The sequence below is a fragment of the Chaetodon auriga genome, chromosome 4 (assembly GCF_051107435.1).
Source record: "Chaetodon auriga isolate fChaAug3 chromosome 4, fChaAug3.hap1, whole genome shotgun sequence".
In the NCBI taxonomy this organism is placed as follows: Eukaryota; Metazoa; Chordata; class Actinopteri; order Chaetodontiformes; family Chaetodontidae; genus Chaetodon; species Chaetodon auriga.
The window spans coordinates 21,025,690-21,047,205 of NC_135077.1; the positions used below are offsets into that span (position 1 = coordinate 21,025,690).

The 21,516-nt window shown below is 45.0% G+C and overlaps 1 protein-coding gene across 1 annotated transcript; it reads right to left on the reverse strand.

Annotated features, from left to right (window-relative positions):
- Window positions 1-1,582: 1,582 nt before the first annotated feature.
- Window positions 1,583-20,026, reverse strand: LOC143319848 (junction plakoglobin a-like). The gene is made up of 16 exons (XM_076729085.1): window positions 19,886-20,026; window positions 9,691-9,740; window positions 9,079-9,246; window positions 8,723-8,973; window positions 8,310-8,548; window positions 7,761-7,962; window positions 7,254-7,398; window positions 6,491-6,594; window positions 6,060-6,398; window positions 5,420-5,572; window positions 5,154-5,273; window positions 4,908-5,058; window positions 3,937-4,058; window positions 3,612-3,651; window positions 2,728-2,865; window positions 1,583-1,964 (listed from the first exon to the last, which is right to left on the reverse strand). The coding sequence occupies exons 2-15, from the start codon at window positions 9,701-9,703 to the stop codon at window positions 2,735-2,737; spliced, it is 2,178 nt and encodes a 725-aa protein (XP_076585200.1). The 5' UTR covers window positions 9,704-9,740; window positions 19,886-20,026; the 3' UTR covers window positions 1,583-1,964; window positions 2,728-2,734.
- Between the last annotated feature and the right edge of the window lie 1,490 nt (window positions 20,027-21,516).

The following is a 21,516-nucleotide window of genomic DNA, read 5'->3' on the forward strand; positions in this document are numbered from 1 at the left end:
CACAGAAGCTCTACACTGTCCGTTCGTAACAAGGAAAAAAAAAGCTTTCTCTTTATTTGGTTTGTCAGTTTTACTAACTCACACTTAATCCATCTTTTTCTTCATCTTGTATTTTGCTGTAATGATTCTCCTTCAGTAGGTGACTGATGCTAATGGGAGAGCCTCAAATGCATCACATCTTTGTCACCTGCCTGCACTGAGCTGGCATGCTGTGAAAATGACAAACTATTTGCAGGATGAGTATGGACAAGTCGGCAACCAAGAGACAGACAGACAGACAATAGAAACGTCTTTTCTTATTAGCATGCTGCCAAACATCCAGCAGAGCCACAGAGGCAGTGTGGGGTACAGAGAGGGAAGAGCTGGAGAGCAAGTTGCTTTGAGCTGAGATTTGGCTTCTTTTAGAGAAAAATAATTTAGTAAGATAAATGGTGAGTGAGTGAGAAGGAGACAAGAAGTCAGGAGGAGACGTGAAAACTGGAAAAATAAACTAAATTATCCTCAACAAAATCCAAATTTCTGTTAAGTATAAATATGTTCTGTCTGCTTCACAGACTAAATATGAACTTGACTGCATCACATCCATGAGACGTTTGAGCCAGTAAGATTCTTCATTTTATATCAATTCTTCTGTTTTCATACGATGCAAAAATGGGATACTTTTATATTTAACAACATTAAGACTTTAGCAAGTGAAACTGACGAATGATAAATAATGCAGGAATGATAAACAAAGGAGTTGAAGGACAGTAGGTGCATATTATGGGATAGATGCCAAACATTTTGAGCCTTTATTATGGGTGTGATTACAGCGTACTGCACCGGATTGGAAAACAGGGAAATCATTTCGGGTTGTTAAGTCAATAACAGTGGAAACCATAATATGTTTAATATATCCTTTATTTTTATTAAACAAAATTTCAGTAAAAACTCTTATTAAGTAGAAAGACAAATTTCCCTGTCAGTAGTTTGCTCCAGCTGTAGGGTTGTCCCCGACTACATTATCTCATGTGTTGACTCACTGTTGAGTCAATCTGCTGAACACGTCTGTAAAACCACGCTGATGTTCTCCTGCAGATGATTACAGTCACATACCATCTTTTCTTCAAAGTTCCGTTGATAAGGAAAGACATCTTTGTTAATATTCTGCTATTGCCGGATAATGCAAACCTTTCCCAGTAAATAACTTAGAAAAGATGAGAAACTATTCCTAAAAACAAACGTTACACTCCAAAAAAAAGTAATCCACATGTCAGCTGATTACAGAAGAGCTGGAAGGGGGGGGGGGGGGGGGGGCAGCCCTGCACCGTTCTCTCAAAGGTCCGTCAGAGACCTCCACATCTCGTCGTTTGTTCGCTCTTATTGAATTAGTGCCACTGACTCTAAAGTGTTGATCACAGCGGGAGAAACTTGACAGTATATAGTGTCAAAACTACAGCATAGACAGCAGTGTCTGTTACAAAGGCGTTAAGAAAGAAACAGAGCGGTGAGCAGGTGCACCGTGCACGATGAGCCACCTCTGGCAGTGTTTTCAACTATTATCCTCCTTTTTTTTTTTCTTTTTCTTTTTCAAAAAAAAAAAAAAAAAAAAAAAAAGCTACATGATTATCATCACAAAATAAAATCTCTTTGGCATAGAATACCCACCCAAAAGCATAAACACACGCGCACTCACACACACAAACACACGCGCGCACACACCCTCACATGCACGCACGCACTTTTAAAAGGTTCTCTAACAGAAACCTACAAGCATCGTCACTGTCACAATTATAATCAGCAAAATTATGCTAGAAAACAAAGTTGAGCCCTGTTAAGATGATGAGTCCCGTACTCAGTGATAATTGCATATATTACACCAGGCTGAGAGCAGGGGGAATAATCTCTACTGACGACTAGATTCTCTTCTTTGTCCCATTGCGTCCCACATCAGCTCCTCCGCTCCCTTTCCTCCTCCTCTGGCTCTGTGAGAAGAGGACAAAGACATGATGAGAGACTTGCTTCTCAAACATCAGACTTTAAAACACCTTGAACACCTGTTTTATTAATCAGGCTCCTCACTGTGAGCGATGAGCTGCCACACGAACACGACAAAGGCTCGTCTTACTTTCATCTCTCTCTCTGTTTGTGTTTTGTTTCTGTTCTGTTTGTTTGTGACCTCTTCTCACTGGGTTTGCAGCAGGCGGGAAAATGGTGGTGTCACCCTTCACGACACAGGTCAAAGAAGTTGCATAAAGTGTACCCAGTGATTTCTATCCATTCTCCTCCATGTATGCATGTGGATGTAAATGACTCCTGGTGTTTTTGCAGATGAAGCATCTTTTTTTTTTTTAAATTTCCTTTTTTTTTCCTGAGTGAAATAACTGTTGTGATTTAAATTCTTATGTTTGCAAGACCTTTAAAATGTTACCGACCACTTCAGGCTCAGAAATATTCATTTCTGCTATCACAGTAAATGTAACAAACATGCCATCAGCTTACTTATTTTATTGTGAAAAGTCTTCACTCACAAGCAGAAACGTTTTGGTTCTCAAGCTTCCTTCCATCTTTTCTTAATTAAACATAGCAAAAGCAGAGAACATGAGCCCAGTCGAAATCTGACCAAACCACTGACTGAATAGCCTCTTCTTCAGGAATCAATATTTAATGTTATTGAGAAATTCAAAGGGGATTTAAATTGACACCAGCACATCCTGATTGGCTGGGGTGACGTTTGCATGTACTGACCTTTAGGTCAGTATTCAGGGCACACTTGTCTGTCGTAGACGCTGCCTGTGTAATCGTCTTGCATCATCGTTCCTTCCATGCCATCCATGGGCATGTCAGCTCCATATCCTCCGTAGCCTGGGAAACCAGCATCCAGCTCTGCAACAGATTACAGCATGTTTTTTTTTTTTTTAAACTTGTTACACACTGGACCAACAGATTGCATGTCATTAACTTTCCTTACGCTTGGTATATTTACTGCACAGCAACAGCAGCAGCAGCAGTAAAGAAAACTGTACAAGCTTGTGGACATCGTTTAACATTTGAGACACATTTTTGGATCGCAGTGATCACAGAGAGGAGAAGCTAATCCCTTTTCCTTTCGAGCCTCTGCTCTGAGAGGAGACCGAAAATACCAAGGCCATACAAGGAGATAAGTCAAGAGAAGGAAAGGACGGGAATTAAGAGAAAGATTCAAACACAGATAAGGAAAACACCAGGAAGGAGACTGATTGAGAGAAAAGCTTTTAGACTTGGCAGTGAGGCAGGGACGCATTGAGAGAAAGAGATGTGAGAATAAAACAAAGGCTGATGGGAAAAACACAGGAATCAGGCTCTGAGGTTAAGTATGTCACTGTAGGAGAGGACAGATCAGAGGCCAAACCTGTGGCTGACTGACGATATGAAAGTAAGACAGACTGTACAAAGTCAAGGCGAGCTAGGCCTCGTCTCAGAGCGCTCGATGAACTAGAACAACTATTTATTTTGCTTCCAAGTGAGGATGGTCAACTCAATCTGTGGGCTGCAGCAGGGAGGCACTTTAACACGGTGCTCGCACCATGTGGTGGAGTGAACCGGTGCTAAGGAATGTGCTACATGTGCACATTTCAGCCATAGCTACTCACCATCTGCATAGGGTCCATCCATGGGGATGCTGTTGTGGGCCTGTGGAGAGGTCACGAGAGGGCAAAGGTCAAATTAAGTCAACACTACTATATGGAGAGCTTATTAACAGTCCTTCAAGTATCATTAAAACGGAATATATAACAAAGTTTCTTAAAACACAATGGCTTCTCGTTGGCACTTTGTAACTGCTATCAGCATTACAGAAAAGTGCTGAGATGAGTAAGATGTAAACCCAGAGAGCTGAGGGGAATAAATAAAATGTGTAAAAATCTACTTTCATGCTCGGTTGTCATGTTCTAGCAGCGGAGGGCGCCAGACACTCACCATCTCCCAGGCAGCGGCGTCGTGTTTGAACAGAGAGTGTGTGAGCTCCACAGACACTCGCTTCTTATAGTCGGAGTTCTTGTCCTCAGAGATGCGGAAGAGCACAGCTGCAGCGTAAGTAGCTGAGGGGGAAAAGCATCAGGACACATTCAGCAATGTACAATAACCCCCCACTCCTTTCAATTATTAAGTGCTATAATGTTGAACGGGAAACAGATCAAGTCCACGTTTTTAGTCTGGACTGCACCACCACCTACTGCTGAGTAGTTTCATGTTTTGAGAAACAAGCTTATTCACTTCCTTACTGAGAGTTAGATGAGAAGATACCCCTCTCATGGTTGTATGCTAAATATAAAACTGGGACAGGTGGCTGGTTAGCTTAGCTTAGCATAAAGTCTGCAAACAGGGGAGAAACAGTTAGCCTGGCTTTCTCCAAAGCTCACAAATACAACTACCAGCACCTCTGAAGTTCACTAATTTACATGGTGCAGCTTGTTTGTTTAAACATACAAAAATCAAGGTTTTTGCATGAATAAAGCTAAGCTAACTGGCTGCTGGCTTTAGCTTCATATTTACTGTACAGAAATAGAAGTGGCATCAATCAAGAAATCAGTAACATACTGTCTGTAAGTATAATAATATAGATATTATAATAATATGTAGATGTAGAACGCTGCCTGTTAAATTAACATATTAACTTGTATTAATTATTTGAATATTGTACGCACTCAAACTACCTGTGTAGGTAGTTTCAACTCCAACATCTCATCCCAATTCATGCTTGTATTATACTCTTTAAATACAGGTTGCAATGTGCCACCCTGAAGTGTCGTGGAGTACAAGTACAGCCTGGAAACTGCACTTACAGTAAGCCGCACAGCACTTGAGTAAATCGACTTTGTTGCTCTCCATCTATGACTAAATGCTACATTCCCGTAAGCTCATCGCAGTGCATTATCTGTGTGTCCTACCAATGCCCTCGTTGTTGGAGTGCAGCAGCTCCATCAGTGGAGCCGACGCTCCCTCGCTGTCGATGAGGTCAGCTGACGGTTTGTCCAGGGCCAGCTCGCACAGGACGCCGGCCGCCACGCGTTTCACGTTGTCCACTGGAGAGTAGAGGAGCTGGGGGGGGAGGGATGAGCAAAACAATTAAACAAAACATAAGGAAGTTAGTCATCAAGACAAGGAAGTGTGAGAGCTTCTGCTTCCTCCTTTACCTGAACGAACAGAGGAATGGTCTGCAGGTTGGCGATCTCTGCTCTGTTGATGGGATCTCTGGCCAGGATGTGCAGAGCTCCAGTGCAGCCCTCCACAATCTCCTCCATCCTCACTCCATCCTGAGGGGCAGGATGAAAAGAACACATTTTACTCAAAGATACAGAGATACATAAATGATTCACGACTGCCAATTTAAGCCCCTTCAAACATGCGCAGGAGTTAATCAGCGATCTTAAGCATCCTTTCAAACTGGCTCCTCATGTACCTGGTATGTCTGCTGGGCGGATGAACCATGTTTCTGGGCGTCCTGGTGGGCTTTGAGCAGCAGGTTGACCAGACGGGGGATCACTCCAGCGTCCCTCAGAGGGCCCTGGTTCTCTGGGCACAGGGCCAGGTTGCGGATCAGGCCAACCACAGCCTTCAGGCAGGGAGGAGAGGAGACAGTCATGACACCGGTCATTGTTATTGGTCAGCAGGTAAAACAAGGCCCACAAACAACTTCAAGCATCTCCCTCAGAAATATGCAGTGATACTTTTGTCCCCTGAAAAGTGCTCTTGTAAAACATGCTGTCCCTGCTGTCATGTGCATTTCATGCTCTTTCAGGCTGATGGAGACTCTGGCTATCTGCCGGATCTGCCATCCCCTCTGTCCATCTGTCTGCTTCTCCCCACTTTCCCTGAATCTTTCTGTTTGGAACAAACCCATTAACTCCTCCATCTAGAGTAACCTATGAGCTCATTTAAGGGCCAGTTAGGGCCAGTCTCAATGAGATTTTGAGCTTGTGAAATGAGCAACCACAGTTTGGAAATGATATTTGAATGTCATTTCAAATGCTCAAAATCTCATTGACCATTTGAGTGAATGCTGTCATAACGTCCTTCCCTCCCTCCCTCCTCCTCTCTACCTTGATGACGGGCCAGTAGTAGGGTTGGTTGAGCAGCTTGACGATGGCGGGGATGCCGTAGTGTTTCCTCACAGCGTTCTGCGCCAGCTCAGCCTGTTGGTGGCGTGAAGTCAGGTGGCGCAGAGCGCAAACAGCAGGCTCGGTCACATCCTCCTTCTCGCCGGCACGCAATATGGCGTGGATCAGTGACTCCACGCCATTGCTCTGGGTGACCAGAGTTTTATTGTGGGCATTGTTGCACGTCAGGTTTGACAGGATGCCCGTGGCGCAAGTGAGCATGTTGAGGTCGTCTGAACTGAGCAGGCCCACCAGCACCTGCAGCAGGCTGTCCATGCCCTCCTGGAAACAGAGACAGAACGACTTCAGAAAGGTCCTCGTGCTGAATTATGAGAAACTAAAAAAAAAAAACATCTCATTTTGTGGACACAGACCTCCTTGGTGGCAGCATCAGAGAGGTTCCTGAGCGTCCACAGACAGTTCTGCATCAGACGCTGGCTGGAGCCGGTGAGGTGTTTACCCAGAGCCTGCATCCCACCTGCAGGGAACAGAGAAGTCAGATGACTCAGCTCGCAGCAACATCTCATAAACTGTCCTGTCATGAACTTCAGCTCAATTTCAAAACTCTGCAGCTCAGCTATTAACCAGAACCAGGAGGAGAGAGCACATTAGTCCAGTTTTAGCTGCTCTGCACTGGCTTCCTGTAACATTCGGGATTGATTTTAAGGTCCTCCTCTTTAGAAACCAAGCCCTTAATGGACTAGAACCAAGCTACACTGCTAACATCCCTTTGCCAAGAACACTGTGACACATTTGCTGCTGGTTTATTATCTATTTTTATCTTTATCTTATTACTGGTATTCACTTGATTTTATCTTCCGTCTTATGTTATCCTTCTCTTTATTCTATTTTCATACTTATTTTCATCTTATTTTTACTATCATTATCAAGTGGGTTATTTTACAAAAGTTTTCTATCCCTGTTTTTATCTTCAATGGTTTTTTAATGTAAAGCACTTTGGGCTGCAACTCGTGTAAGAAAGACGCTGTGCAAATAAAGTTTTTTATTATCATTAATTATCTTGAAGCTATGCGGTTGACAGGAAGCCAGGAGCCACCGTTCAAAAAGCTGACACACCTGTACGACTGCCTTGTACACACGCAGGTGCGTGCTACTCAGAAAACATGTCTTACATACCAGCCTCTACAATGGCCGGTTTGTTGCTGGGGCACACAGAGAGGACTTTGAGCACACGGCTCGTTGTCCACAGCAGCTTCTCATAGTTGTAGTTTCTCATGATGTGAACTAGACCCTCAGGACCTCTGTTGGCAAGGATGATGAGCTGTGAGAGAGAGAGGCTGTGTGAGTGTGTGGCTGTTCAAAGTGCAGATGGAGTGCAAACACCTTGTTCTCGAGCACTCTATAGTTTACTATACACAACTCTGACAAAGCTGTGACCAGTCCAGGCAGACAAACACCAGTTAATCTTCATTCATTTTACTACTCTCAACATATAACCACACCCACACCCCCACTGTGCCAGCACCTGAACAACTCTGTTCACACGCCACACCCAAAACAAAACACATGCACACACAAGCTCGACAACTGGAACAGTCTCAAATTACAATACTGGGCTGGTATAAAGTACAGCAGCCATTGTATCACGTGTCCTGACACACACACACACACACACACACACACCTTGCTCTCCTGGTTGCCATAGGACAGCAGCTGCAGACAGTCTGTGGTGATGGCCAGGAACTTGGGGTTGCTCTTATTCAGCAGGGGAACCATCCTCTGCAGGCCGTCGGCCAGGCGGACGGCCATCTTTGCTCCTTCCTGGTGCAGCAGCAGGTTGTGCAGCGTGGTGATGGCGTAGAAGAGCACAGACTCCATGGGAGAGCTGAGGGAGAGAGACAGGTAGGTTCACAAAAACAAAGTGACAACTGAATTTCTGCTCACTTTTCGTTTTCCACCCGCATCATTTACTTCTAGTCTGCAATCAGCGACAAACTGGTGAGTCAAAGTCTCTTGTTTTTTGCCTCATCTGACCTGCACTGTAGCTGCACTGTCAAATACTTCCCTATGACTTCTGTGTAACAGCAAAATTGGCCTAGAAATGGAATTAACATTGCCAAAAAAAAGTTCCCTTTCATTCCTACGCTCTAAGAAAGAACACAATTTCCCAACATACGAAAGTCAAATAAATTCCTCGACCCATCATCTCTCTTTCTCTTCGTCTCGTCGTACCTGAGCATGCGGACCAAAGCAGGGATGCCTCCAGACTTGAAGATGGAGAGCAGGCCCTCTCTCTGGTGGGACAGGTTATGGAGGATGCTGGCTGTGGCTCGTGCTGTCTCCATGTCGCTGGTGTTCTGCATCGCCCGCACCACCGCTGACACCATCTGTGGGGACTGCATCAGCGCACGCCGTGAAGCCTCCTTGCGTGTGAGCTGGTTGACAATCTGTGCTGCCTTGCTGACGACCACCTGATGACAGAAAAGGGACATGAAGAGTTGACTTTTTACTGGTGGAAGACAGTGTGAGTTAATATATTTTTAATATCAGGTTTGTTGTTCATCAGTGCGTGCAACAGAATTGTGTCTTCAGACCTTGTGTGTGTGTGTGTGTGTGTGTGTATGGGGTGGACTGTGCGTTCTCACCTGGTCTTCATCGTTGAGCAGTTTGGTGAGCTCAGGCACGGCGCGTGTCGCCAGCTCAGCGTCGTCCTGGTAGTTGATCAGATGGATGATGGCTGTCTTGAGCATCTGGGAGGGCTCGGCCAGCCGCTGGACGTTGGTCATCTGGGACGGGTCTGTCTGGGTTGACAAGATGGTGGTGCCTGCCTCCAGAGTCTCTGGGAACATTGCAGCCCGCACCCGCTGGGCTCTCGTAGTGTACAGGGCCTCCATGTCTATCGGGAAGGGAGACAATAACGAGGACGTCATAGGTCAGTCAACTGAGGCAAAGGACAGAGTGTATGCACTTTGCCTGGTTTGGCCCTCGCTTGTTGTCTTACCAGGCTCTTCTGTCGTGACAGTGGTGGTCATGGTGTACTGCTTGGAGGTGGTGTACTCTCCGTCATCGTCTCTGACTGTGGTGGCTCCGGATTGGATGCCTGAGTCTACGCTATACATTCTCTGTTGCCACTCTGCCACCTTCACCATGCCGTTATCAGGCTCACCCACTGCCAAGCACAAACAGAGCAATGGCAGAAAGTCATTTATTGACATGTTTGACAAACAGGGAGTGAGGATATTTAGCGGTGCCGCCATTTTTCTCCTCAGGGCTTCAGTGTTTGACTTCTACGCCACACGAGGGAACTGTTTTACAGAAGTAATCTTTAGTTATCTTTTGTACTGAGGAAATGACCTCAATAGAAATACATGAAAACAATAGTTGGAAGTAGGAAAGGTCATGACAAAATGTTTAACAGTCTCCTTTAAGAGAACTGTGGGATGAGGTGATGAAGACAAAAGTGACGATGAAAATGCACAAGCTACATCTAAAATCAACAGAAAATCACTACATTATTAAAATAGAGCTCAGAGAAATGTGGAGAGGAAATTAAATCTGACAGTAAAATACATAAAAACGTTGAAAAACAAGAGCTGCATTGGGAATCACTTACTCTGCATTGCCATCCTTGCCTCCCGCTATCAGAACAACGAAAGAGCAAACCTAAAAAACACAAAGAGAGCCACAGTCAAGAGGCAGTCAAACGTTTCTTCTGTTTTAATGAAGATAAACGTCACTACATGTCATGAATTAATGAATATTCCAGCAAAGTCTCTGCTCCCTTCATTACATATGCCGACTGAGTATGACAGTTCACCAGATGACCCCCGCCTCCCCTCGCAGTCATGCACGCTGCCCTGAAAATGACAACACAGAGCAGCAGCAGAGGCTCATGGGGTAGTGAGGGTGAAGTGGGCTGAGAGACAGCTGTAAGTCAGGAATGCTATCCACTCCAAGTGACCTTTCACCCCAGGCCTCTGCCCATACAGCCGTGGGAGCAGCCTGCTGCTGACGCATGGCAAACAGGAACCTGCTCGTCAGGTTTCGACTCCACTTGGTGACTGAGAGTGTGTGTGTGTGTGTGTGTGTGTGTGGAGATTGCGATACTTCTTGTCACACACACAAGCCTAAACCTCCATGAAAACGCCTGCAACTTGAATTTTTGTCATATTTTAACAGTGCTCTGGACTCATTTTCTTCAGGTCACAACCTACACACCGTGCTGCTGGAGAGAAAGTCACTGAACACGTTAACAGCCACAGTTCGAGGACCAGCTGATTTTCTCCCCTGTTGTTTCACTTGCGCAGCCCTGAGTTGAAAATCTGATTGGAGATCTGTTTTCCTTGTGGCTGCAGTACTTTTGACACTGTTGAATGTCAGATTAATGGAGCTCGTATCATTTTAAATATGGTATCAAAGACAACCTGCCACTGACTGAATGGTGTAAGTTCATGTACTTGACAATTAAATGCTTTCCCCTCTGTGTGTCAACACTTCGACTCTCCTTTTGGACTTCCTTGTTTTGAGGCTTGACAGACCCAAAATAACCTCTCACAGTCTGAACATGGATGTTTTCTATCACTGAGTTTCTGCAGCCTGAATGTCATCCACCGCATAAATCCTCTTCATCACAGAAAAAATGCTGCATTCATACTAGTGGCCTGCCGCTGCATGTGACATATGACCGATACAGTACAATGCATTCACTGTGCTGCGTTACAAGTGTTTTCAGATGTTTGACTGTTCCTGACGGATGCAGGGGTGCACTGTGCTCTTGTGTGTGTACTATACATGTAAGAGTGTGGTCGCGGATTTCTGCAGATGCACCGAAGGTACCAGAGGGCTCCACACAGCAAAGTCAACAAACCAAAGGCTTTAACAGACACACAGGAGGGAAAAACACTGCCATCCTTTGTATGACAGCTGGTTACAGATTACAACATGATTCTTGCAGTAAGCAACTATGCTTATCTTCTGTCTTAACAACTAATAAAACAAGTCAGGGCTAAGTCAAGCTGCTGAGCTGGCACAAAATAAGCTGTAAACCCTTCAATTATCACCTCTACCTCTGCTCACATTCAACTTCATGGAACACTTTCATATTCGCACAACTTAACAATGTAGTGCGTACTGTAATCAGAGCCCTGTGGGTTTGGAGGAAAGGAATTTGTACAAAGATGGACGGCTTTGTCTCGCTGCCTGCCACTGGAGCTGCTCATGATGTATTGGCAAAAGCACCACTCCCTCATCTTTTTACCCTCTGGCTTTGCATAAGGATGTGTCTTGCTGTGTTTCAGTCCCTTAGCTGACCCAGCCCACTCCCCACCCTCAGGCATCACACCGTGTGTGCATACCGGCGTGCAGTTGTGTGCGCGTCTCTGTAGCTTTAGCGTGGGGGGTTTGTTTTACAACACAGTTTGCATGAAGCAGAAACTGACAACAGTGTGCGTGCACCAGCCAAATGTGTGCACTGCATGTTCCTCACTGGTTTGTGTCTGTCCTGAGTTTTCTCTGTGTCATTTTGACGGACTAACAGCTCACTTGCAAGTCTTCACATGATTTTGGGTCTGCATGTGTAATTTGGTGTCGATAAGCATGTGTTGGAAATAGGTTCACCTGAACCTGATGTTCTTGTAAGGCCCCAACATGTCCTAATGGGTGACTCTCACTTTCACGTGGAGCAGCAGCTCTGTGAGATTCAGTAGTCAGTCTGGCATGAGATCCTGCAGGACCAGGCCTCAGAGGACTGTCTGTGCTTGCAGCTACATGCTACTTCACAGATAATGCAATGACTCATAAGGGCATACACAGAAACTATGCTCATAACCATTGAGTCTTCCTACCTTTCTAAGTTAAGGTGTGGCCTCTTACTAAATGCAGCCAAGAGGGTTTGTTCACAAAGGCAAGCAACTACTGGCTGCCCCGGATCAACATGGCAATGGGAATAAAACTGACATAAATTAGCCAAAATAAAAACATTTTATTGATCCACTGGTGAAGGCACAGACACCACTGATAAAAAAAAAATCAAAGCCCATGCAACTGTTTTGTTTTAAGCAGAACGACAGCATGTACAGCACATCCACGCAGAACTTTCCTGTTGTCAGTAAATCAGGGACAGTGTTTGTGTAGTCTTTGTTTTCCTGGGCGAGGCGATGGGTTCAGCCAACTGTTGCAACGCTGCGACACGCCCCGCATATTGCCTAGGTAACCGAAAGGCACTGCACTGTGTGGGTTTTATCTGCTGACCCATCTGACGTCTGAAGCTATGCTTACTTGTTTGCTGATAAGTTGCCTCTTGGGTCTTCTCATAATTTGCCTCTTTTTCTTTCTTTTTTTTTTTTAACTTTGTCACAATGCTCATTGCTGTGGCCAAAACCAAGAAAATCTGACAAAATTATTGAAAAATTTGATTAAAAATAATATGCAGCAAGTTAAAACTAAAGCTGAGCAACAACTTAGAGAAAAACAAAACATAGAAAAGGAGTATCGGGGCCTGTCGAGTGATCCCTCCCCCATTGTTCAGTGTTGACTGAAAGTGGTTGGTTGCATCGTGTACCTGGACGAGTATCTGTGACTGGACTTCGCCCTCTTCCAGTTAATGAGTGACACATCCTTTCACTCTTACTGTACCTTGCTCTGTCATCATCTTCACTACCATCACTACTCATCATCCACCCACACAAATGCGCATTAACATTAACATTTTACTCAGGAAAACACACACATTTCACACCCATGACCTCCCATTTTATGTTAAGCAACAGCTTCTGTGGATGACTTCAGGGGTCTTATTCCAAAAAAAAAAAAAAAAAAAAAACCCTGCCTGCACAGCGAAACCAGGAATGTGGATCAGCGAAAGCTGCCAGTGAACGAGTTGCAACAGAAAAGCAGAGATGGATACTGTTCAGCGGCCGACGCTGAAACGCTGGTGCGACATTCCACACTGACAAAGTGTGTTCAGTGTGTCCTGTGTCCATACGTAAATCTTGTGCTGAAAAACGAGCACACCTTCTCACTCATCTAACACTAAACTCCTCTAAACTTACTCACGGACTCACTCACACATTGCTCAAACGAACAGATGGTGAGGATATTGCTACCTGACAATAGATGAGTAACTCTGTTCTCAATCATGAGAACAGGTTTCCTATCCCGCCCTCTCTACTGGCATGTCAGACAGGGAGTGCCTCCCCAGCAGTGACAGGCTCTCAACAAGGGCGTGGTAGCAGAGTGCATGGATGTATGAGCGAAATGGGCGAGGCTGAATACACCTAATGGCTAGAGGGGCTAAACGGGAGATCAGGTACTTTATTCTCCTCATTATCCTTCCAATAATTAAGAAGCGATGCAGTTAGAAACTCAGTAAGATATGAAAAACATTCCAGTAAGCCAGATTTTGACTGGGCCGGCCTAAGCTCCTCTTTGTGTCACAGCAGGAATGAATCAGGTCAGGGAAGAGGCCCACGGGGCTGGAGATGTTTTCTGGTCGTATTCCAGACTGGCTCCCATCATACGTTACAGAGTTTGCAGTGATTTGTTGTTTAACTTCATGCCTGTCTGGCAGGCAGGGGTGTAAATAACATGTCACAAGACTCTGCTTGGCTTTTACAGGCTGCATGAGTAGATTAACGTAGCAAAATTAGCATCAAGTGTAAAGGCAAGGAAGTACACTTATTCACCTCCTTGCCATGAGTTAGATGAGACGCCACTCTCATGCGTGAGCTGCCAATTAGCTTAGCTTAGCATAAAGAGCTAAAACAGGAGGAAACAACAAATGAGGTTCTGTTAAAACACTAATTAGCATGTCATATCTTGCTGGTTTCACCAGTATAAATGACAGGAAATGGTCCTGCACGTAACCCCCCGCACAACTACGGCGTTGTTTTTACACTAAGCTAAACTAAGCTAAGCTAAGCTAACCGTCTCCTGGCTTCATATTTACCGTACATGAGAGTTCTACCAATCTTGTTACGCAACAGACGGCAAGAAAAATATCAAGGTTATTCCTTTAATTCAGATGTTTTTTTTTTTTGAAATTGCAGCATGAGGTTATCATTTGTTCACGTTAACTGCACCTTCTCCTGATGCTCAGATCATCACGGCCTTGTTGCAGACACTTAACCTCATTTGGTCTGTGATTTCTAACAGGCTTGCTGATGTCATGTTTAGGCTGACATGCAAATAAAGCAGATTATGTTGCCACACATCTGTAAAGCTTCCTGCACCATCTGCACTATTGGACGTATCAGCTTGCCCTCCCCCCACCCAACCCCTCGACACACATACACCCACTGTCACATATATGTCCCCTGACATGCAACACACACTCCTCTTCCAATAAACTGTTTCTCTAACACAACACCCTGCACTCACAGGGCCCAATCCTCCTGACACAGTAAATGGCCAGTGCAGCCAGCTGAGCCTGCAGAGCTGACAGGCTGCTCTTCTCCACAGAGTCGGGGGTTCAGCTTTCCCAGCGGGATTCAGCTTAACATCATCCCTCTAACCTTCTTGGTCCCCAAACCGCACATCCCTTTTCCCCCCACTCGTCCAACAGAAGCCGTTATGGCACTGTAATGGAGGCTAACTAGATAGCTGTTTGTTATAAATCAATAAGGCAGGATGTGAAGTGGTGCACAGCTAATGGATTTATTGTGGTGGGTGACAGGAAGTGGTGGTCAACATTATCTGACTCACCAATACTGCTGGGCTGCCCGGTCAAAGAGGGGAAGTTTATAGGGAGAAGCTGGACTTTCCCGAGTGCTTCTTCATGCTGTAGACATAAAACTGTGGTGACAAAGTACTGCAGGCTGTATCACATAACACGCAGAGTTCAGGAAGAACGCAGCTCGACGTGCACTCTCTGGAAAAAGCGCTCACTCTTAGTGAGAGAGCATTTGTCAATTGACTGTAACAGGCAGTTGATAAAATCCAGACCATAGCAATGCTGTCATGCCAAGAGCCCACAGAGAAAGAACAGACAATGAGATACGGCTGGTCTGCGCTTGAGCAACACACAAACTGAATTTGTCTAAACGTGGCAGACACAGCACAGCGTGCTCCCCTTCCTTGCCTGATCCGGAAAAATTGCCAACAACACAGTCAACCACAGTCAGCATGCCAATGAATAAAATAAGCAGCAGGATGGATAATGGCCCTAGATCTGTCGGCTGATTTACTGCAGCAAGTTTAATGAGTTGAATTAAGCCAGTGGATGCCGGATTGTTGGCTGTAAACTTGTGCAGTTGTTTACTCCCTGTGGGATCTTGCTGTGAATCAAAGGAAATGTGAGCAGTCTCGGAGGACGTGCCCGAACGCGGAGCAGGATCAGATTACACGAGGCTGATAAAGGAGGGAAAGAGTGAAAAGGGGAGGACCCTGTGTGCTCATAAACCCTCATCTGGAAAGCAACAAAGTTCACAGATTGGTCCATCACTTATCAGACACTGTGGGAGGAACTGATGATGTCCAGAGATTACCTTCTGTATCAGTAGAGCAATACATCATAAAAGATAAGGAAATCACATCACCAGACTTCATTCTACAACAAAAAAATCTAATCCAGCATGTGAACATTTCATGGCCAGTTGCTTGGTTTTTGGGGGGAGCAAAGTGTTTTTCAGGCGATGGTGTGGTCTCTGCAGTAAGTAGGATGTCCCTCTCCATGTTGTTTGGTCGATGGTAGGAAGGAAGAGGATGAACTAAGTCTCTGACACAGCACAGAGAGCCTCTGTGTCACTTTGTTTGGGGTAGAGAGGAAAAGAGTAGCGGCATTGTCCCATTGACTGCTGTCACAGTGAAAAGGAAACCGGGTCTCAAGTGTCCCCACTGGATGCAACCAAAAAAGACTGAAGCACATCAAGATGGCCCCCGTGTGTTCACAGGCCAAGTTTGGTGGTCAACGCTGCATCCAAAGCCCTGTTTAAAAGGCCTGACAGGGAGGTAGTTCTTGAGCTGTCACTGCTACGCATCGGTGTGCGGCTGAGCACTGAGGCGATGTGACAGATGATTAATTTTTCAGAGAGATTAGAGGCATGAGGGAGTGTGGAGGGGAGGGGGGGGGTGCTTTGGAGAGTGTGGCAAAAAAGTCTGGAGGAACCCAAAAGAATACAGTGCTCCTCATTTCAAGTTCACATTTTGTCCTTACATCTAAAATTTGAGAAAAAAGAAAAATAATCTCTGATTACCTGGAGAGTGAAAGTGAGCATTATTTAAAATTGAGTGACTTGTTGTGTCAACAGTCGTGGCATTTGTTTCATGGACCTCCAAACCTCAGAAATGTCAACTTCTAAAAGGAACAAGGCAGAAAGGAAAAGGGAAGACTCACAGCCTCGACTGTCTGAAACGCCCATGCATTTCTCAGCTTATCTGGCATTTTGTAAAGTATTCACAGGCCCCGGGGTTGCACAACTTTCTCAGCCCATGAGAGCACGAAATCCCTCAAAAGCAACGAAACATCGAAAACAACCCAAAACTGAGTTGTGAGATTTTCACTCCACGGTCAGAGTAAGCAAACTTTCTTTGAGCCACTGACGTTCTTCATGTTGTGTATCTAACAAGTCACGCTTCCCTGGTGACTTTCTTTCCATTGCAACCACACCCTTGCTGCCCTCACTTTCCTCAATCTCTCATAGAAGTGTAATTAAGGGACAGGGAGGAGGAGGAGGAGGAGAAAAACAGACACCACAGGACTCATCAGAGTCACTATGCTGAGAAGTACAACTCAGCCAAATCATCCAACTGTGAAAACTTTATCTTTTGAGTCAGTGCTGGAATCGAGTTCACTCCCTCCCCGCGTGGATACGCCGTCAGTAATGAAAAAATTATCAATGGTAATGTATTCATGAAGAAAACAGCAGGATTCAGCCATTTCCAGCAGGCTGTTAGACTGATGCATGGGTGTTTTTGGACAGAACTGTGATCAGAGCTGTCTTCAAATGACCAACCTGGCAGACATTCACACAGCTTTTAAGCACAAGTGACGGGAAGAAACGGCCATTAGGCCTTTGACATTTTAAGTAAGGGACATTTTCTTGTCCTCATTCGAGCCAACCGAGAGAACTGCTGAAGGTGAATAATTCATGTCAGTGACTGTCATGGGTAGGGTTCAGCTGGGCACTGCCAGCTTCACTTGCTCAGCATTATGCCGCTGCGCTCCGCTAGAAGCTTCTGACTCCATCGTTTGTCAGTGACAGCAGATATCGTTTGCATGAGAGGATGTTTTCGGACGATCCTGCCAATATTTAATTACCGTGTTCATCCGAAACAAAGACACTCAAAATTCTTTGGCTTGATTTAATTAGCCCCTTCTCCGGAGATCTAGTGTTCAGTTGCACCTGCTTACTGAGCTTAGGTCATCGGTTTTAAAAGGAAATCAACCACTGGGATTTCTTCATAGTAGTTCTTTGGTCAAGGTTCATAACATCGAAGCACTGGGAGGCTGCATGCTTGAATAAATCGTTGCGTTAGTTTGACGACAACATTTCCTCTAAAGCCCCGGGAAGTTAACCCCTCGGAGATGCTGATGCCGTCACGCCATCTCTCTTTTGACTCCAGCCACAAAGACCCGTATCGTAGCTGTTGGGAAACTCTATCTCCGTGCGTCCTGTTCTCCATGGGAACAGTAAAACATAGAGACAGGCTGACACTCAAACACAGAACAGGTCACACGACGTGTGCGCCAAGTGGCTGCGGCTGAGACCCTGGAAAGTACTCAGCAAGGCACCACTGAACGCAGACAGAGACAAGGTGAGGCTGTGAATCCACAGAAAAAGAAATCCTCCGAGCTAAACAAGGGGGTCAGGATATATGGCATACAGTAATCCCCTTCGCAAAGTGTAGACCTATTTATAAACTGAAGGATCTCCTGGCCTCTTGCTCTGCTAATGTAGGACAGTATCACGGAATTAAGCAGGAGGGGGGAGATTATCACCGTGTCACCACAGCTGTAGCTGCGAAATCTACTGTAAGTCCCCACCACCGCCACCACCACCACCACCCATCCACACTCTTCCCCGAGGGCACACATGAACAGCTTTCCAACCAGGGTGCTGTCTGCTGCTGCACTACTTGATGACACGGACCCGGGGCGAGCTCTATGGAGGCCTGGCTGGCAGAAAGTATTGGCACCCTGTCCTCTTCAACCTGACACACATTCAGCAGCCTCAGCTGGACGCATTGATCTAGAAACAAGTTGGACTCCACGAACTTGTTTAGCGTTGTTCTTGGTGGTGCTTTGTGGTGGCGTCACTTGCTGATAATTCGACTGATAGAAAAACAGGTGATGCGTTTAAAGGGCCAAGAGACGGAGGCTCAGTTCTGAAGAAAAGCTGTTTAACTTCTAATTCCAGTGTGACCCATGTCAAATTTGACTTAAAAAGATATTAAAGTTGGCTACAGAGGACGCTGCAAATGACTTAATCGGATAAGAAAAAAGCGGATAAAAGTCATTTAAAATGGATGCTGGTTTCAGTGGATTTACTCATGTAATCAAATGAAGGAAGTTTGCTGTCCAGCGGGCACCAAGCAGGACTGAGGACCTGCTGTCCCGTCAAGTCCCGAGCACCTGCAAACGGCAAACTAAGGTAATGACATCATGGAAGATTTGGCAACACCTGGACTCATCACTGCTGGCATGGACAGCTGTGTGACAGCGGATGGGAGCTACAGCAACAGCAACACATTTTAGAGATATGATTCATTATTCTCTGTCATACATTACAGATGTGCGTGAACAAGAACTTCATGCAATACAATTAGCTCATTGTATTATTATTATTTGAGCTCAAATAAACTTGGAGCTGCTGCTAATGGTTATTTTCATTATCAGTCAATCTGCTTAATAACTTCTTGCCTGATCGCTGGTCTGCATGTGTGGATGACATCTTCACATTGCTTGGTTTGTCCAACCAACAGTCCAAAACTCAAATCTATTCTATTCTATTATCTAATTAAAACAGATATTAAAACCCAGCACACTTTATATTCATAAGTAAATTTTTTTTTGGCACTTTAACTTTAAGAAATTACTTTAATGACAAACCTGTCCATGAAAATAGCTGTCCATGAAGTTTCTGTGGCTTGACTAATAATTAATTCAGCTCTACGTGAATGCAGGTTGTAAATATGAGTTAGCAGGAACAATAAATGTTTTGTTGTTGTCTTGCCAACACATGTCATAAAATGTTACGTGGAAGACTATCTGACACCGATTCTACAGCTCTTTCTTTAAATACAAAGACACTGACCACATTATTATAATACATGGTATTGCCTTTTTCTTTTCACCTGCCTCTCTCGCACGCGGACACACACACACACACACACACACGAACCCGCGCGCACATATCTGAGCGTTAGGAACGCCACTCCGTTAAGTGACGTCAAGTTGAATAGCCGATACCAAAGCGAAAAACTTCGCTATGTTTCAGCTGAAAGAGCTCTTTGACGCCGTGGACGGTACAAACAGTAAGTTTCACGTAAAAAAGAAACGCGAACTTTCGGGGCTGGAGAGCTCGCGCTCGACTCGGACACAGCAGGCATGCGGAAATGAATTCCAAACATACGGCTGGATTTACACCCAGGTAAGCAAAAGGTGGCAAATGTCAGCAAACGTTACCCGACACACACACACACACACACACACACACACACACACACACACACACACACACACTTATGAAAAGAAGCAGGACAGAAACTACTGTACGCTTAAAGAATGAAAAAAACAGACGTCGGTGACAAAGACACTGTGAGCAGTTTAAAAACGGTGGGAGAAAGTAAACATCCAGTGACTCTGAGCCTACCTGTCGAAACACACGGAAGCGTTTTAGTTTAGTCCAGGTCAGAGCTGCTTTCCTTGGGATGGGACACTTGTCTGGATTTCTTCCCACTTCTCTCTCTCTCCGCGGCTGTTGCTGGTAGCCGACAGTCCTCTGAACAAAAATGAGTAAAAGGAGCGTCACCTCAGCCCAGACTCCGCCTCCCTCACCCCGACCCCACCCTGCCACAGCTCCACACAGCGGGGGGGGGGGGGGGGCTGGAGTCCATGAAATACACAGCGAGATGACGACTACGTCTCCAAAACCACCAGAGGCAATGTTATAATGTCACAGCAAACTTTAATGTGAGACCTCAAAGAACCATGTCAAAGGTTGACGTGAGGATATAAGTAAACAAGCGAGCCCATATTCCACATATTATAAAGCCCACATTAACACACAGCTGCACGAGTCAGAGTCTCGTGACAGACCCTTGCGTTAAAGAGGAACAGCAGACCTGTATGACTGTTCCGTAGATTGTACAGCACAGGTCAAATGTGTGGCGTTACAATGACCTCTGAGTGGTTCAAGCATGTCGATATTCTGATCGCCTATTTATTCGTCTTGTCTCTCGATTCAAAGACCACAGCGACGCCGTGTTCAAACAACCATCGTGCACCTGTGTGACGGCTCGACCACACCTTGATCACCGCTCGAAACCAGACGGCGAAATGAGTCACAGCAGCCGGGAAACGATACGCCGTCAGAGAGGCCGCTCACGCTTTTTACAAGGAAACGCACACAAGCGATGATGTGTGTTTGTGTCATTTGTTTGACACGATCTCTCTCTTTCTGAGTTTCTCTGGAGGTGTTGCCGGGGAGGGAAAGGGAAACATGTTTCTCTGCCCTTTTCTATTGTTATCGTTTATTATGATGGTGTAGTTTGTGTTAACACGTGACTTGACACTGAATTGAGATTTGGAGACTTTATTTATTACATGAAAATTAGATGGCATCTCACAGTTTCGTTGTAGATACCAGAGTTCATGTTGTTAAATCTCATGATTTACAGTTGCTTCAGTTAAACTGGGCTGTGAAATCAGTAAAATCACAAACATAAAAGTGACTCGGACTACGACTAACATTATTTTCTATATCGATTGATGTGTTGATTACTTAAATTAGTCAACTGTTTGGTTGTTGATGTATTCAAATGCTTCTTTTCAGTTTACAGGAGAGGTGCAGTCAAGGAATTCCTGCTAAAAAAATGACTTAATCAATTAATCTGTTGTTAAAATTGTTGTTGATTCAAAATCTTCTGACTCATCGTTTAATTGACTAATCATTTCAGCTAGGTAACCTGTACTTTCCTTTTAACGTTAAGCCTGGCTTAGGTTTAATACCTTTAAAGCATTCGGTGAAAACACCCCACAGTTTTTCCTGTGATGCAACAACAAGTCAGCAAATATTCATAAACACACCCACAGTTAAAAAAAGCTTTAAGGAAGCCAAAACATGCAGAAATGAGCTTTCCACTGAATGCATATATTGGAGGTCCAGTGATGTCCCATAACTAAAATAATTTTTTTTAAATGACAACTAAACTGCTATATGTTCATTTTGTGTGTAGGGGACTGAGTGGGCGAGTGCCTGAGCACCGCGGTGACATGTCAGTG

What these genes read in the sequence shown, in the direction of transcription:
- LOC143319848 (XM_076729085.1), bottom strand. An exon ending in CCGCCCAGCAGACATACCAG is followed by an intron (nt 5,274 to 5,419) that starts GTACATGAGGAG and finishes CCTGCCCCTCAG; the next exon opens with GATGGAGTGAGGATGGAGGA. An exon ending in ACGCCGCTGCCTGGGAGATG is followed by an intron (nt 3,652 to 3,936) that starts GTGAGTGTCTGG and finishes ACCTCTCCACAG; the next exon opens with GCCCACAACAGCATCCCCAT.